The 16343-nt window shown below is 49.1% G+C and overlaps 1 protein-coding gene across 2 annotated transcripts in view; it reads right to left on the reverse strand.

Moving 5' to 3' along the window:
- Window positions 1–16343, reverse strand: part of LOC144116082 (multidrug resistance-associated protein 1-like) — a 207216-nt gene that overhangs the window by 25100 nt on the left and 165773 nt on the right. For both annotated transcript variants that reach the window (XM_077650741.1, XM_077650740.1), the window contains one exon: window positions 15683–16009. In XM_077650741.1, the coding sequence (XP_077506867.1) occupies window positions 15683–16009 (327 nt within the window). The remainder of the gene's footprint in view (window positions 1–15682; window positions 16010–16343) is intronic.

Here is a 16343-nt window from a genome sequence, read left to right on the forward strand (position 1 = left end):
AAGAAAGATCCAGCACAGCGGACGACTCAGTGGGCTCGGCGGCACCGATCGGCGCACAATGCTAAATTGTGTGCTCTTCGTTCTTCAGGTATTCCTGGCGGTAGGCTCACCCGGCGATGGCATCTTTCCGCCACCGTCGGGCAGATACACTTTACCAACTTCAACAGGACACGCTGCAATGTTCCGCCCGGTCATCATGCTGGCACCAAAAGCCGACAACGCAGAAGCACGTGGACGATATCCCCCGGCTGGAACACGATTTCGGTGCGACATCCGGGACAACTGCGTCTTCCGGGACTTCGTGGGAAGCCTTTAAAAGAAAGATCCAGCACAGCGGACGACTCAGTGGGCTCGGAGGCACCGATCGACGCACAATGCTAAATTGTGTGCTCTTCGTTCTTCAGGTTAGTGACAAATGGTCCAATGTCAAATCTGTAAAGAGCAATTGCGTTGGTCTTGTGCTGCCGAGCCCGCAGTGCTTGTTGTGCTGTTGCTGTGAAATGCTCTGTGTAGCCAAACTGTTGCTGAAGCTCAGCGGTGACGTAGAGGAGAACCCCGGCCGGATAAATTGGATGAGATACACGCTATGGTGTCAGAGATTAGGGCGTCACAAATTACTTTACAAAATGGCTTGCAATGTGTGGAGCGTAGGCTGACCGAAATGGAAGCATCACTCGCCACATTGAGGGAAGACCATGAAAGGGTAAAAGAATGCGTGAAAGCAGTCAGCGACATGGAAAAAGAATTTACACAAGTAAACAGGAAAATCGACGATCTAGAGAATCGTAGTCGAAGGAATAACTTGGTCATCTTCGGTTTAAAGGAAGGCGCTAGAGAAGATAGAGCGGCACTGGAACAAGCAGTCATAAAAGAGACATTTAAAGACATTCTGGGCATCGAGGTCCGTTCTGTAGAACGAATTCACCGAATTGGTTCTAAAAATGCCCGTCGTGAACGACCAGTTATCCTGCGATTTTACGATTTTGCCGAAAAGATGGAAGTATTGCGCAATTGCTTCAAGTTGAAAGACAGTACCATATCGATATCAGAGGATTTCTCGGCAAGTGTCCGAGAAACGCGTCGAAAGTTGTGGGAATCATCTAAAATCGAGCGCTCGAAAGGCGATAAGGTAGCCCTAGTATTTAACAAACTCAAGGTTAATGATGATATGTATGTGTGGGACGACACAGAAAACAAGCGAATTCTAGTGAACCGAAAACAAAACACTGTCAACGGCAATACAAGTGAGCAGGACTGACACAAGAATACTACAGCACAACTTACAATTTTAAGCTTTAATGCCAGAAGCATTGTCAATAAAAATGACAAATTACAAGAACTTTTGCTGTTGTATTCCCCCGATGTGGTCATAATCACAGAAACATGGTTGCATTCCAGTATTGACGATCATGAAATAATCCCTCCCTCCTACTCGCTACTTCGTTCAGATCGTGATGGCCGGGGAGGCGGGGTGGCGATTGCCATTAAACAAAGTCTGACATTCCACCAAGACCCCGGAATAGCTAATCATGAAAGTACTTGGTGCAATTTAAGATTTAACGAATCTTCGATATTAATAGGTGCCATATACAGACGTCCTGGGGAGACTGAAGATTATCTTACGAAAATGCATGACTTCTTACATAGCAAAGTCAACGACCGGACTAAACTGTTGATAAGCGGGGATTTCAACCTCTCGGGAATTGATTGGGATACAATGACGATTGGAAATAAAGAAGTGCATAGCTGTGAGCGGCTCCTAGATAAAATGTTCAGTCTCTCATTGACACAAATTGTTAAAGAACTTACTCGAGTGCAAGGAAACTCCCACGCAATTCTTGATCTTGCCTTCCTGTCAGAATCATTAAATCCAGTAATAACAATAGAAGAAGGTATCTCTGATCACAAGATGCTTGTATTAACATGCTGTAACTTCAGCGCGGATAATAAACGCCGTAAAAGTTCTTCGATGAAAGCAGTGAAAGACTACAGCAGGGCTGAAGATGAGAGTGTAATAGACTTCCTTGACATAGCGCTAGATGATTTTTCAACCGGAGAATCCCGAGGACCAGTGTCCGTAAACAGCCTGTGGGTAAAACTAAAGAATGCGATTGCGCACTGCGAATCCAACTTCATTCCGACAAGACATAAAAGAATTAAACGCAAAGCTCCGTGGTTAACACGTTCAATAATTCACCTGAAATGAAAATTGCGTAGAAAGAGAAAAAGAAAAGGCAATAGATTAGAGGTGGTTGCGCTGTCAAGTCAACTGAGGTTGGAGATCAGGGCAGCAAGGAGGTTATTTTTTACCGACACATTAGCAAATTTCTTGAGAACACAACCGCAGAAATTCTGGCGATATTTGGCGGAACCAAGAGACCACACCAGAAAATTAGAAATTGCTGGCATAGTCGTCGAGGACAAACACGAAATAGCCAATTCCTTCAACACGTACTTCCAATCAGTTTTCACGCGAACAAATGCGGTAAGCATAGCTGAGACAACTTTTGATTCTTTGATGCCCGAGATAATAATAACTGAGGAAGGCGTACTAAACCTAGTTCTGCAGGTTGACACGAAAAAATCATCCGGCCCAGATAGTATCCCAAATCTGTTTTTGAACCGATATGCGCAGCAGATATCCCCTTTCCTGCATACTATATTCATCGAGTCACTGAAAACTGCCACGCTCCCTGCTGACTGGCTTCGCGCGAAAATAATACCCATTCATAAACACGGAAACAAATTAGTAGTTGACAACTACAGACCAATATCGCTTACAAGTGGTTGTTGCAAGCTTATGGAGCACATTATTAACAAAGCAATTATGAGTTACTTGGAAGAAAACAACTTATTGAATCCGACGCAACACGGTTTCCGAAAAGGGCTGTCCACAGTCACGCAATTATTAGAAATAACGCATGACTTCACGAGAGCAATCAATTCCCGAGAACAAGTTGACAGCATTTTTATTGATTTTTCTAAGGCTTATGACCGTGTTGTGCACTGTAAATTAATTCACAAACTAAAGCTCATTGGCATTAATTCGGAAGTAATAGCATGGATAGAAGCTTATCTGTCAAATCGCACCCAATATGTAGTTATAAATAATAATGAATCGGAGAACCTCGAAGTAATTTCAGGTGTACCGCAGGGATCCGTCCCGGGACCTTTATTATTCCTTATATATATTAATGATGTTAGCTCTTGTATTGTCAATGGAGTGAAAATCAGACTTTTTGCTGACGACTGTGTGATTTACACAGTCGTGCGGGGAGTCGAGGATCAATGGAAACTCAATCTGTCATTAAATAACATCGCTCTCTGGTGCGAAACGTGGGGCATGAAAATAAACGCAGAAAAAAGTAAGTATTTAAGTGTAAGTCATAAAAAATCGTTGTTAAGGTTTAGCTACACATTAGGGGGTCCGTTCTCAGCCAAACAGACACTGTTAAGTATTTAGGGGTAACACTTACACGCACAATGAAATGGGATGTACATATTAACAACAGATGTGCAAAAGCGTTTGAAACACTAGGATTTTTACGAAGAAAATTAGGCAAGGCTCCTCCTGAAGTAAAACTTAAAGCCTACAAAACTCTAGTCCGACCAATTCTGGAGTATGGTAGCATAGTCTGGAACCCGCATCAACAGTACCTGATAGATTGCTTGGAAAGGGTGTGTGATGAACCTGTTTCTTAAAATAGCCCTGGGTCCACACTGGGCATGAGGAGATTGATGCACCGACTCCAAAATGATTTTGAAGTGATCTAATTAGAGCATCTGGCTCGATGCCGCTTACGGGACAGAAGCTGGGCTCGTCGTCGCCGGGGCTGAGTCAGCGTGGTGTGGCACGGGCTCGATGAATGGCTGGTCGTCTGCAGCGGCCGGACTGGGAGTTCCTCGTGGCTGTGCTGCCCTCGTTCTCGGCTGGTCGTTGGATGAGCTGCCAGGCGTGGAGGCGCGTTGGCGAAGGTCGAACGTTAGCGACGGCTAGACCCCGGGCTCAGGTCAATGCGCAGCCCCAGTCTTCTGCCTCGCTCCGTCTCCGGCCCTCTCGTCCACTCGCCCCGATCGCTCTCCTCCTTCCTCCCGTCGGCTTCCGCTTTTAAAGCCTTTGCTTCTTTCTTCAGCCGTGGCCGCGCCTTTGTCCACTCCCCCGTGGCTCTCGAGGGGTGCATAATGACGGGGACACTCAAGCGTCGTTCGACAGGGCCGTCGACGGTTACCATATATGGTCATGTTTCTCCGCCACAACCAAATATGGTCATGTCTCTCCGCTGCGACCCGACGCCAGGACGGCGCGGCCAACCGTCTCCAGGAAAAGTCACTGACCGGCTCGCAGTGGCACCGGTGCATGTGCACGAATCGTCACATCCGCTCCTTCTTAAAAGGAATGTTCATTGAACATTAGGAATTCGTCATACACACACACGCGCACACACACACGCCGCGCTGTTCGGGCCAGTATCCCGCACAAGTCGCTCCTTTCTTCCCCACGAGCACCGAGCCAGAGCGGAGTTTCAGAACAATTCTTCACCGTAGATACCACTCGAGTGCACAATATAAGACCATAATTAACAGTATGTACAACATCTCAAACAAGAGAACGAACAAAAAATGAAACTAAACGAAGCGCACTTGTAATGTACAAAACAAGGAAATGTAGTCTTAGCGAGGTACCTCCCTGTCCACTACTCGGTTACGGAGGTAGTACCTAGCGGCTGGAATATGTCTGCCAGATTGGAATGCCTCCTCCTCGAGAAGGGCGCCTCCGAGCTGCGACTGCATGATGTGTTCCATTTCATCACATGGACTGAAATTTTTGTGCCGGCCGCTCTGACCGCTTTTCTGCAATGCAGGGTTATTTACAATGGCGGGCTCCGTGCGAAGGTTATCCTCCCCCTCCTGTTCCCTGGAGGCAGCCGTTTCAGAAAGACGCGAGCATGTTGGTGCTTGCTTTAACCGGTTAGCATGAACCACAGCGGTTGAGGCCCCTGCGATCTCCCGAATCCGAAAATTAACCGGCGATAGCTGCTCTACTATGCGGTAAGGTCCTTTCCATTTGGGCGTTAACTTACGGGCAAGCCCTGCCTTGACCTGCACACACTCAAGGTATACGCGGTCTCCCACCCTGAAAGGAACCGCCCTAGCCCTAGTGTCGAACCGCCTTTTTCTTTTGTCGGCTGCTTCCCGTAATGCTTCGGCTGTTACGTCATGGGCCACTTGCAATCGAGACGTCAGTTCGGCTCGATAATCATCTAGTGACCCGTATGGCACCCGTCTCTGTCCATCAACCACCGCATTCGGTGTGTCTGGGTCGCGACCGTACAAGAGGTAGAAAGGGGAGTCACCGGAGCTCTCGTGCACCGCCGTGTTGTAAAAAAAAACAGGAAACGGTATCCAGAGGTCCCAATCCTGTTGGTCTCGCGAAACATAATGGGATAACAGTTTGCTTGCTGTTTGATTAAGCCTCTCCACAGCACCGTTACAAGCCGGGTGGTAAGGGGTGGTCGGTCTTTTGTCAATTCCCAGAAGGTTATACACATCTTTCATCAATCTCGACACAAAGTTTGACCCTTGATCCGTTAACAACTGCCGCGGAACGCCGTGCCGCAGAACCACTGTTTCTACAAAGGCACGTGCCACAGTTTCTGCTTTTTGGTCGGGCAGTGCTGTTATCTCAGCATACTTCGTTAGGTGGTCAACGCACACCAGTACATATTTGTTTCCTGTTGTAGTCGGAAGTGGGCCTAGGATATCCATGCCAACCCTCTCAAAAGGCGTCGAGACTTCCTCGAATTCCTGAAGGGGGGCCGGCCTGCGGTTTTTCGGAGTTTTTCTTTCCAGGCAAGAACGGCAGTTAGCGCAGTACTCTTTAACATCTGAACGCATGCCCTGCCAATAGTAGTAGCGCTCCAACCTCCTTTGCGTCTACATTACTCCAAAATGGCCCGCGTATGGGGCATCGTGAAAAACCCTCAAGACGTGCGGCACCATTGACTTTGGTACCACCACTCTTTCCCACACCTGGCTAGCCTTCCTTCCTGACCGCGTAGGCCGGGTGCGCTTTCGTAGGGTTCCTTCGTTGTCAACAAAGTAACAATTGTCGGGATCCCGGGCGATCCCCCCAGAAATGGCATGAAATGTTTTCTCTAGCCCTTTGTCCTTTCGCTGCTCGGTGCGGAGATCGTTTGTATCTATGGCCGGACAAAACTCATTCACGGTGCCTACCAGGTTAGCTCGACTTAATGCGTCCGCGTTAGTGTGCACCTTGCCTGGCTTGTGTTCTATCTCGAAATCGTATTCCTGAAGATGCAGATTCCAGCGTGCGAGGCGCGAGCTCGGATCCTTCACGTTTAGAAGCCACTTAAGGGGTTGGCAGTCGGTCACTAGCCTGAATCTGTGGCCATAGAGGTAGCACCGAAAGTGCCGCACGGCCCAAACCACTGCAAGACACTCCCGCTCAGTGGCACTGTACCGCTGCTCGACTGGACTGAATTGCCGGCTCGCGAACGCGATAGGGTGCTCCTTGCCGTCAAAATTCTGAGACAGCACTGCACCCGCTGCAAACTTCAAGGCGTCAGTCGCTACAATGAAAGGCTGGCTGAAGTTTGGATATCCTAGCAAGGGAGCGGTTATTAATTTTTCCTTTAGTTCTTCGAACGCCACCTCTGCCTCCTCCGACCCTACGAACTCTGTTTTTTGCTGTTAGTGCAGTCAGTGGCTTTGCGATTCGGGCGAAATCTCGCACATGCCTTTGGTAGTATCCGACTAAGCCAAGAAACTCGCGAACGCCTCGAACTCCAGTTGGTCTAGGGAAGTCGCGGACGCTACTTAACTTTCCCGCTTCAGGTTCTACGCCGTCTGCGAAAACGATATGTCCAAGGTATTTGACCTGCCGCTGTAGAAGTTGGCACTTTGAAGGTTTCAATTTTAAGCCAGCAGCTCGCAATCTGACCAGCACTTCCTCAATGGCCTCCAAGTGTTCGGCAAAGGTGCTGCTCTAAATTATATCGTCCATGTAGACAAAGCACCTCTTTCCCAGCAAAACGGCCAAGATTACGTCCGCAGTTCTCTGCCAGACTGCAGGGCTGTTAACAAGTCCCATCGGCATGCGTCTCCACTGAAAGTGGCCAGACGGGGTGTTAAATGCGGTTTTGTCGACATCGTTTGGATCCATTTCGATCTGCCAGAACCCCGATGCGAGGTCGACAACTGTAAAATACTTGGCTGACCCAAGCTGCGCGAGGGTTTCCTGCAGCTGTGGCAGCGGGTAGGGATCTATCCTTGTAATGGAATTCAATCGCCGGTAGTCTATTACCAGTCGAAATGAACCATCGGGTTTCTCAACTAGAAGTGCCGGTGCCCCCCCCCCCCCCCCCCCCGGCGACTTGGAATGCTCAACAATGCCTTTGTCGATTAGCTCTTGGACCTGCCTATCCATTTCCTCTCTTTGTGAGTAGGGAATTCTATAAGCCCGTTGGTACACTGGTGGCGAGTCGCCAGTCGTAATGCGGTGTTTAATCACTCCGCACTTTCCCAGGTCTAGCTTCGATGCAGCGAACACATCCGAGTAGCGCTGCAGGAGACCCTCAACTCTTCCTCGCTCTTTGCAGTCGATGTGAGAGAGGTCAAACTGCAGGTTCCCTTCTTTTCCTTTCCTTTCATTGACGAGGCCCGTAGTGCAAATCGGGGTACCCTGCTCATCTACCTCAGCCGTGGAGAATGTAGCTATGTTTTTGTTTTTCGGCAGGTGAAGCTCTTGTTGCGAGTAGTTACATAAGCGGACGGGAACCCTTTTCTTTGAGTCAACCGTGACCAAACAGCCCGCCACACTCAGTCCTATTGCGAGCCCCTCTATAGGTTCAACGACTCCTATGTGTCCCTCATCAATCTGAGCTGACATCGCTCCCACACAGATTATCTCTGACCGAGGCGGCACCACTGTTTCTCTCGTTGTCCTAACACTAACGCCCGCGTGTGTTAGCGAGCCCTGTTTCGCCCTCTGTTCCCCATAGTCCACTCGTGCAACGTACTCGGCCTCTCGATTTGCTAATGGGACCAAAGCCCCGCGACAGGAAAGGCAGTTCTGGCTTAATATGAGATCGATGCCATGCTGCCGTAACAGGTCCTGACCTACGAGGCCCGATATACCATCCGGCAACGACACAGCATCGGAACAAATGTAGCTGGGATGGTCAAAACTTTCGTTCCCGATTGTGAAGCGCAAAAGGTACAGTCCTCCCGTGCCGAGGTCAGCTCCTGTGATGCCCACTTATCTTACTTTCGGAGATTCTCGGGCCTCATGCACCTGCCTGTCTCCCTTCCTTGTCAGCAGATCAAAAAACTTTTGCTTAAGGAGCGTTATCCGGGAGCCAGTGTCAACCAACAGATTGCAAGTGACCCCGTTTACCACGAATTTGGCAATCGGGCAGGATTCTCCAAAAACGCTTACAATAGCACAGCTATTACTGCTCTCCCCCCCAACCGGCTCGGCTGCGGGGGACTCTACGCGTTTTTTGGCACAATATATCTTTGTTCCATCCCCGTGTTGGTCGGCGCGCGCTGCTGCCCATTTGGCGTACCAGATTCGTGGTTTAGCTCGGGACAGTATCTGGCAACGTGTCCGTACCCTCTGCAAGCATAACAGCGAACCTGCCTCCTTTCACGGTTCCGGAAATTGCCCCTGTTATTTAACTGTAGGCCTTCCGCGAGGAGTGCCTCCAGCCGGTCTAGCCTATCGGTCAACTGAGTAACATCCGCGTCGGCGCTTGCACTTTTTGGCTCTGTTACAAGCCGCACTTTCTCCTCACTGGAGACAAGCAACTCATTACGCTCCTCGTCTACAGCTGCCTCTACCGCTCCTTCAAAAGTAGACGGCGCCTTAGACAGAACAAACCTGCGCACCGGATCCCTCAATTGAGCCAGTGATGAACTGGGACGTCATCTGCTCCAGAAGCAGCTCTCTGGCGTGCTTTTGCTTCGAACTATCAGGCCCCGGTTCTCGCGCTAGGGTTTCGTTCCCAAGGAAGCGAAGGCGGGAGGCAAACGCGCGTGCGTCTTCCCCCGGTTTCTGCCGAGCGTCGAGGAACCGCCTGAGCTTTACGCTAGAAGGTTCCCTGTCAAAATATTTAAACGCTAGCTTTTTAAATTCAGCCAACGTGCCCGCCTTCCTGACTCCCTCATCTCTCCAGGCAAAATCATGTGCTGCCCGTGACATGCGACATTTCGCCATTCCCAGCTGTTGTGCATCAGTTAACCCGCCCATTTTGCACACCTGCTCCAACATGTCAAAAAATTCAACAATAGACGGCCCCTGACCGTCGCCAGTTAATCTCTCCACCATGTTTGCTAATGCAAGTACGCTTGCCCCAAAGGGCTGTGCACTCGAGTGGGCTTCTTCCATATTAGGCCAAATATAGTCAGTGCCTCAAGCTCCTCTCGCCGGGGGTGCAGTCCAGCTTTTGCCCAATGATTTAAGTGTGGACCCCACTTCTGACACCATGTGATGAACCTGTTTCTTAAAATGGCCCTGGGTCCACACTGGGCATGAGGAGATTGATGCACCGACTCCAAAATGATTTTGAAGTGATCTAATTAGAGCATCTGGTTCGATGCCGCTTACGAGACAGAAGCTCGGCTCGTCGTCGCCGGGGCTGAGTCAGCGTGGTGTGGCACGGGCTCGATGAATGGCTGGTTGTCTGCAGCGGCCGGGCTGGGAGTTCTTCGTGGCTGTGCTGCCCTCGTTCTCGGCTGGTTGTTGGATGAGCTGCCAGGCGTGGAGGCGCGTTGGCGAAGGTCGAACGTTAGCGACGGCTAGACCCCGGGCTCAGGTCAATGCGCAGCCCCAGACTTCTGCCTCGCTCCGTCTCCGGCCCTCTCGTCCACTCGCCCCGATCGCTCTCCTCCTTCCTCCCGTCGGCTTCCGCTTTTAAAGCCTTTGCTTCTTTCTTCAGCCGTGGCCGCGCCTTTGTCCACTCCCCCGTGGCTCTCGAGGGGTGCATAATAACGGGGACACTCAAGCGTCGTTCGACAGGGCCGTCGACGGTTACCATATATGGTCATTCTAAAAACTTATATGGCTATTACTAACGACTAGCCACAAATCTCTAATTGCAACTAGGCGCCTAACTCTACAATTTAAAAAGTTAATTTTTAAAAATTAGTTAACCACCTTACTGCCTAAAACGATTCACCGGTTTTCTGGTGCCCGCCAAAACTGGTAATACTATTCTGTAAAAGCCATGTTTCTACCCGCAAAATCTATTGTCGAAAATTTTTAAAAGTGTTCGCTGAAACACCCGGTATATTCACAGATATGTTCATCATAACCAGCTTTCTCGGGCAAAAATTTTAAAAATTGGAAAACTGCAAGACACTCTTGTGGGAACATTGCAGGTAATAGTCTAGTATTAGTTATCCGTGTCCGGATAACTAGCTGGGATAATCTTCGAAAGCACAGAGATGCCAAAGCATTCGGATCCCCTTTTAACCTCCACACATGGATGACAGAGCTGAAACAGGATGTCCAGGCATTTACGCAAATATTAGTTTACACTCCCTAGACCGCCGTTGCTGATAGTCGCTTAGCGCACCTGCTACAAGCACAGAAGAGTATTCCAATGGCTGGAAACCCAAAAACATAATCGGAACTTAAGCTAACACTGGCGTAACTACACAAACGTATAGAAGAGCACAGTGCCGCACTCAGTAAATCGAACTGGCTCATATATGTGACAAATTAATCACGAGGTAATCTCTCCTCCTCCAGGGCCAGGAATATTCTACGACATATGATAGACCCCACTCAATCTAAAAAGCAAACCCGCTTTACATTCAAAATACTTACTTATCAAAATCGATATAACCGCCAAGCGCTTTTACACCAACTTCAATCGAATTATACCGCTGTGGGCCAAGCAGTATCACATCCCGACTTCATAGGCCTCGATCAACCCTGCCTCGACGCCCCCATTATGGAGGTTGAAGTTAGAGCAGCCATCATTAAGCACCAGAACTCAACCACTGGTGAGGGCCAAATCACAAATGCCACGCTCAGAAATTTCCCTTCTCACAGAGTACTTCAATGAGTGCATGGGAAACGTTGGAGCTACCTGCTGAATGGAAGCACGGGAAAATAATTTTCATCCCTAAACACGATAAGCCCATTAATACCGAAAATGTTCATCCCATATCGCTGACTTATGCCTGGACAAACTGTTTGAGCATGTCATCTTCACCCGTCTCACACAACATATGGAATCCCATGGACTTTATCCCCATAGCATGGTAGGATTTTGAGCCCAGCTCCCAGCAAAAGACGCTCTGCTGAAGATTTAACACGCTATCCTCATTGACATCTTACATCACACCAGAGCAATCCTGGTAGTAGAGCTCATCAAAGCATTTGACAAAGTTACGTACAGCGCCATCCTGCAGGGCATACAGGAGCTGCAGTTAGGGCCTAAGACCGATAACTATATCCTGGCCTTCCTGAACGGCCGCACCGCTTCCCTGCATATATATGATATACAGACCCCCTCTTTCACACTTTATAACATTGGCACTCCCCAAGGGGCAGTGAATTATCACCCTTCCTTTTCAACCTAACCCTCGTTCCCCTGGCGAAACCTCTCATCCGCATTCCGCACTTGGGGCACACACTTCATGTGGATGATATAACGGTCTGAACCACATACGGCTCAGATGGCGACATAGAATCGTCCCTTCAGGAAGAAGCCACCGCTATCGCTACCCACGCAGGAAGCATTGGCCTTGAATGCTCCCCAACAGAGTCAGCACTCCTCATAATTCGGCCGCGGCGTGTCCCTACCGCCCCCATCACAATTTATCTGCATGACACTCCCATACCACAAACACCTACTCTCCGCATTCTTGGCCTTCGTTTACAGGGCACGGGGAAAAACAACCTTGCCTTAAAAGCACTAATACAGTCAACTTATTCCGTCATTCACACTCACGAGCTGGTCTAGACGAAGTAGACAATCTCAAGGTGCTGCTTGCCTTTGTGTTTAGTCGCATTAATTACGCCTCTCTTTACCTGAACCTCTCCTGTGCGGATAGATAAAATTCATGCTCTAATGCACGACTACCAAAGCAGTACTCAGTCTACCAAAGAGCACTAGCACGGAGAGGCTCTGAAACTTAGGAACACACAACACGATACAAGAACTTACAGAGGCACATCTATAAACAATGTACGTTCGTTTGGCTAGCGCGGAAACAGGGCGGCGTATATTGGACTTTCTGGGAATTCGCATACCCGCACACGCTACAGACTTAATCTCTCGCCCTTGCGCTATGCACGCCGCATTTATCATCAAACCCCTTCCACAGGATGTCCACCCAGAATACCATCAATCCCGGCGTGTCGCGCGAGCCAAAGCTCTCCATAAAGACTATGGCACTGCAGAGGATATGCGCTGGGTGGACGCCGCGTGTTTGTCCAGACCGTTCAGTAGCTGCGGCTTAACATCCAGCAGCCCCCTCCCCCCAAACACACCCACTTCATAGACCGCTCCTGTACTCCGGCAGAAGCAGAGGAAGCTGCTATAGCATTAGCCATCGCCCAAACCAATGTGGCTGATATAGTTAGAGATTCCAAAACAGCCATTCTTAACTTCGGCCGCGGACGCGTCCATCCCCCTGCGTGGCAGATATTGAGAATGTGCACCCTAAATTCCGATAGGCGTATTGAGCTCGTGTGGGTCTCGGCTCGCTCTGGCAATCCCGGAAATGATGCCGCTGATAACATAGCCCGAGAACTTATTTGCCGTACAAATGGCGACCCCAGCCCGGATTTCTCGAGGGAGCGGGCACACACGTTCTGAGAACAACAACCACGCGTCGCCAGTCGACTCTACCCCCCACCCCACTCCCGCCTATCCCACTCCCAACAAATACGCTGGAGGCGACTCCAGACCCGAACTCTTCCCACCCCTCAGCTCCTATCCTACTTCCGCCCTGCTTTCCCAGAGTGCACTCTCTACGGACAATCGCACGCCACTGTGGACCACATCCTGTTCGGCTGCCCTGCCGACCCCCCCCCCCCCCCCCAGGGATAGCCCGCCATCGAAACATGGTACGAATGGGAGGTCCTCCTTGCATCGCAGGTCCCGGATACCCAACATCTAGGTGTGAATCGGGGTGCCAGTGTCATGGTCCTACGTGGCCTGGACACATGCGCGTAATGTGAGGGCTGTGCGGTGGCCCTGTGACGTTAAAGGGTCCAAACTCGCTCGCTAATAAAGTTTTCTATACATACATTATTCTGATGTGTAGTAAAACCGTTCTTTTAAAGTTTTTCCATCGATCGCATCGAACAGTCAAGTCTGCCATAGAAAACCGATGGGGAATGCTTTTGACGATAGCAAAAACGTGAATAGAAAAGAAAAAAATGCAAGCCTGCGAAGAGGATCTGTGGGAATATTGAGTGTTACAGTGTAATCTTACAACATAGAAGATATTGCGTTAATAAACGGTTTCGCGCTCAAAGATGCTTTTTTCCAGAATTGCTGGGTATGAATGCGCATGTTTGTCTTTACCTGCGTCTTTCGTGCCGTCTTTGTTGCGCTGTGAGCAATATGAGCATTTACTAAGTCCACTTTTTATTCGAAGCCTTCGAACCGTGTTCTGCGCTGGTTCGTATCTCAATCTGGAAGACTTGGATTCGATACGTCGTATATCCAGGAGGTTTTTTACTTCGAGATTCTCGTGCTACAACGCCGACACCAACGTCAATGGCCAACAATGCCGACACCGGCTTTTCTGCGACACGAGCTCTTTAACGCTAGCGCGTTATTATTCAAGGTAATGGTCCATTCTGATATGTAGCAAAATTTTTCTTTTGCAGTGTTTACATCAATCACATCGAACAGTTAGGGCTGCCATAGAGAACTAATGGGGAACATTTTGGACGAAAGCAAAAACGTTCATAGCAAAAAGAAAATGCAAGCCTGCGAAGAGGATCTGTGGGAATATTGAGTGTTACAGTGAAATCTTACAATATAGAAGATATTGCGTTAATAAACGGTTTCGCGCTCAAAGATGCTTTTTTCCAGAATTGCTGGGTATGAATGCGCTTGTTTGTCTTTACCTCCGTCTTTCGTGCCGTCTTTGTTGCGCTGTGAGCAATATGAGCATTTACTAAGTCCACTTTTTATTCTGTTCGAAGCAACGAGCCTTCGAACCGTGTTCTGCGCGGGTTCGTATCTCAATCTGGAAGACCTGGATTCGATACGTCGTATATCCAGGAGGTTTTTTACTTCGAGATTCTCGTGCTACAACGCCGACACCAACGTCAATGGCCAACAATGCCCACACCGGCTTTTCTGCGACACGAGCTCTTTAACGCTAGCGCGTTATTATTCAAGGTAATGGTCCATTCTGATATGTAGCAAAATTTTTCTTTTGCAGTGTTTACATCAATCACATCGAACAGTTAGGGCTGCCATAGAGAACCAATGGGGAACATTTTGGACGAAAGCAAAAACGTTCATAGCAAAAAGAAAATGCAAGCCTGCGAAGAGGATCTGTGGGAATATTGAGTGTTACAGTGAAATCTTACAATATAAGAAGAAATTGCGTTCATAAACGGTTTGGTGTTCAAAAATGCTTTTGTCCAAAATTGTTGCGCATGATCTTTCGAGTGGTTAAGAACCACAATAGAGCAGTGGTCATGCGGTTGTAATGAGAGGAAGAAGCTGAAATAACTTTCGGAAGCGTTAATTTTTAACCGCTGATTTATTACGTTATCGCAGCGCTGTACCTGCCTCTAAGGACTTATTTTGAACGTGTGGTTGTTTAAAGGACAACAGATGGTTTTTGAGATCAAATGCTAAGCACGTAGCACAGGCTATTTCATTTTAAATGCGGTAGGTACTCAGGCGAAATATGTTGAGAGCGTGTAATACGTTGCTAAATTCAGAAGGCTGGTTGGATGGCGTTGTGCGTTACCTGCTTTGCGCTCGTTGCACCGCGTCTTTGCAAAAAGCGAAAATATACGATGAGCGACTGCGGCGTGTATTTTCAGTCCATTTAAATTACATACAGCCATTTCTTCACGAAAATGGTTCGCATGCATAACAGGCTGTGCTTCCGGGTCGAAAATAAAAACTGCGTCCCTTAACATCGCGGTATATCTTTCGCTTCTTGCGAACAGATTTTATTCAGTGCGCCCAATGTCAGCAAAGTGCGAGGCTTCTCTCTGCATACTGTCTACCAGTTTTAGAGCATTAAATTGAACTCAGTGGGCAAAATTGTGAGTGCTGATAACATGCTCGGTAGTTTCACCATTACGACGAATTTTGTTCGAGAAGAAGGCTGATACGGGTTGATTGGCGCGCGTTGACGGAAAGCATGTAAGAGAGCTCAGACGAGACAAACACTTGCGCAGCGTCTGAGCTTAATTGTTCGTTTGGTTCCCCTGGTCTCGCCTCAGCGCTGTTACATCCTTCCCGATCAACATTTTTTTTCTACCGTATAGCGACGTAGGGACAGGTGCGAGCCAATAGTGACCCTTTCTTGCCTGCGACATGCTGTGACAATTCTGCCCCTGATTTCGTGGTGCCTTTGCTACAGCCCCAGCATCGGAGTGCATGAACCCTGCTTTGCATGCCCTTGCGCTCCCTGAGGAACCAATCCAAGCCCCGTGGCTCACCGAGGAAGCGGAACTCATGGCGAGCCCGATGCGGCTGGGGTCCCACTTGTCCACGTAGACGACGTTGAGCAGCAGCGCGGCGAGCACCACCACGAAGCCGCACGTGGACGAAGTGACGCGCGTGAACTTGTAGGTGTCGCAGAAGGCCGAGTAGCCGCGGGTGTTGGCGTCCGCCAGGCGGCAGAAGCGGTCGCAGGCGCGCCGCACCACGCCGTACGCGCGCAGGCTGCTCAGGCACTCCAGCGTCTCGGTGACGTGGGCCAGCAGCCGCGACAGCATGATGCTCTCGAAGAATCGCGCCCGGTACGAGGCGCCCACGGCCAGCCTCTGCACGGATAAAAGTGTGCGGCGGGTTGTTTACCTTAGACTACATGCGTATTTTTTTTTTAATTATTGCGGTGTAGTGAGTTTCGCGCGAAATTGGGTTTGGAAATCAAAATGCAAAATTTTCCTACTCCGGCTTTGAGATTTCACAAATCTACATGCTCTCTCCAGCAACGTAGTTAGAATTCTACAGTTACAAAAGAAGGAAACATGATGGCTGTTCCGATTAGACCAATAATTCTTTAGGCCGCGCAGATATGTTTCGCTGCTTGGCCACTTAGGAGCTTTAAGGAGGAACCTCTAGGCTGAATCCCTTTGTCTGGGGTTTCATATATTT

Source organism: Amblyomma americanum, chromosome 1 (assembly GCF_052857255.1).
Source record: "Amblyomma americanum isolate KBUSLIRL-KWMA chromosome 1, ASM5285725v1, whole genome shotgun sequence".
NCBI lineage: Eukaryota > Metazoa > Arthropoda > Arachnida > Ixodida > Ixodidae > Amblyomma > Amblyomma americanum.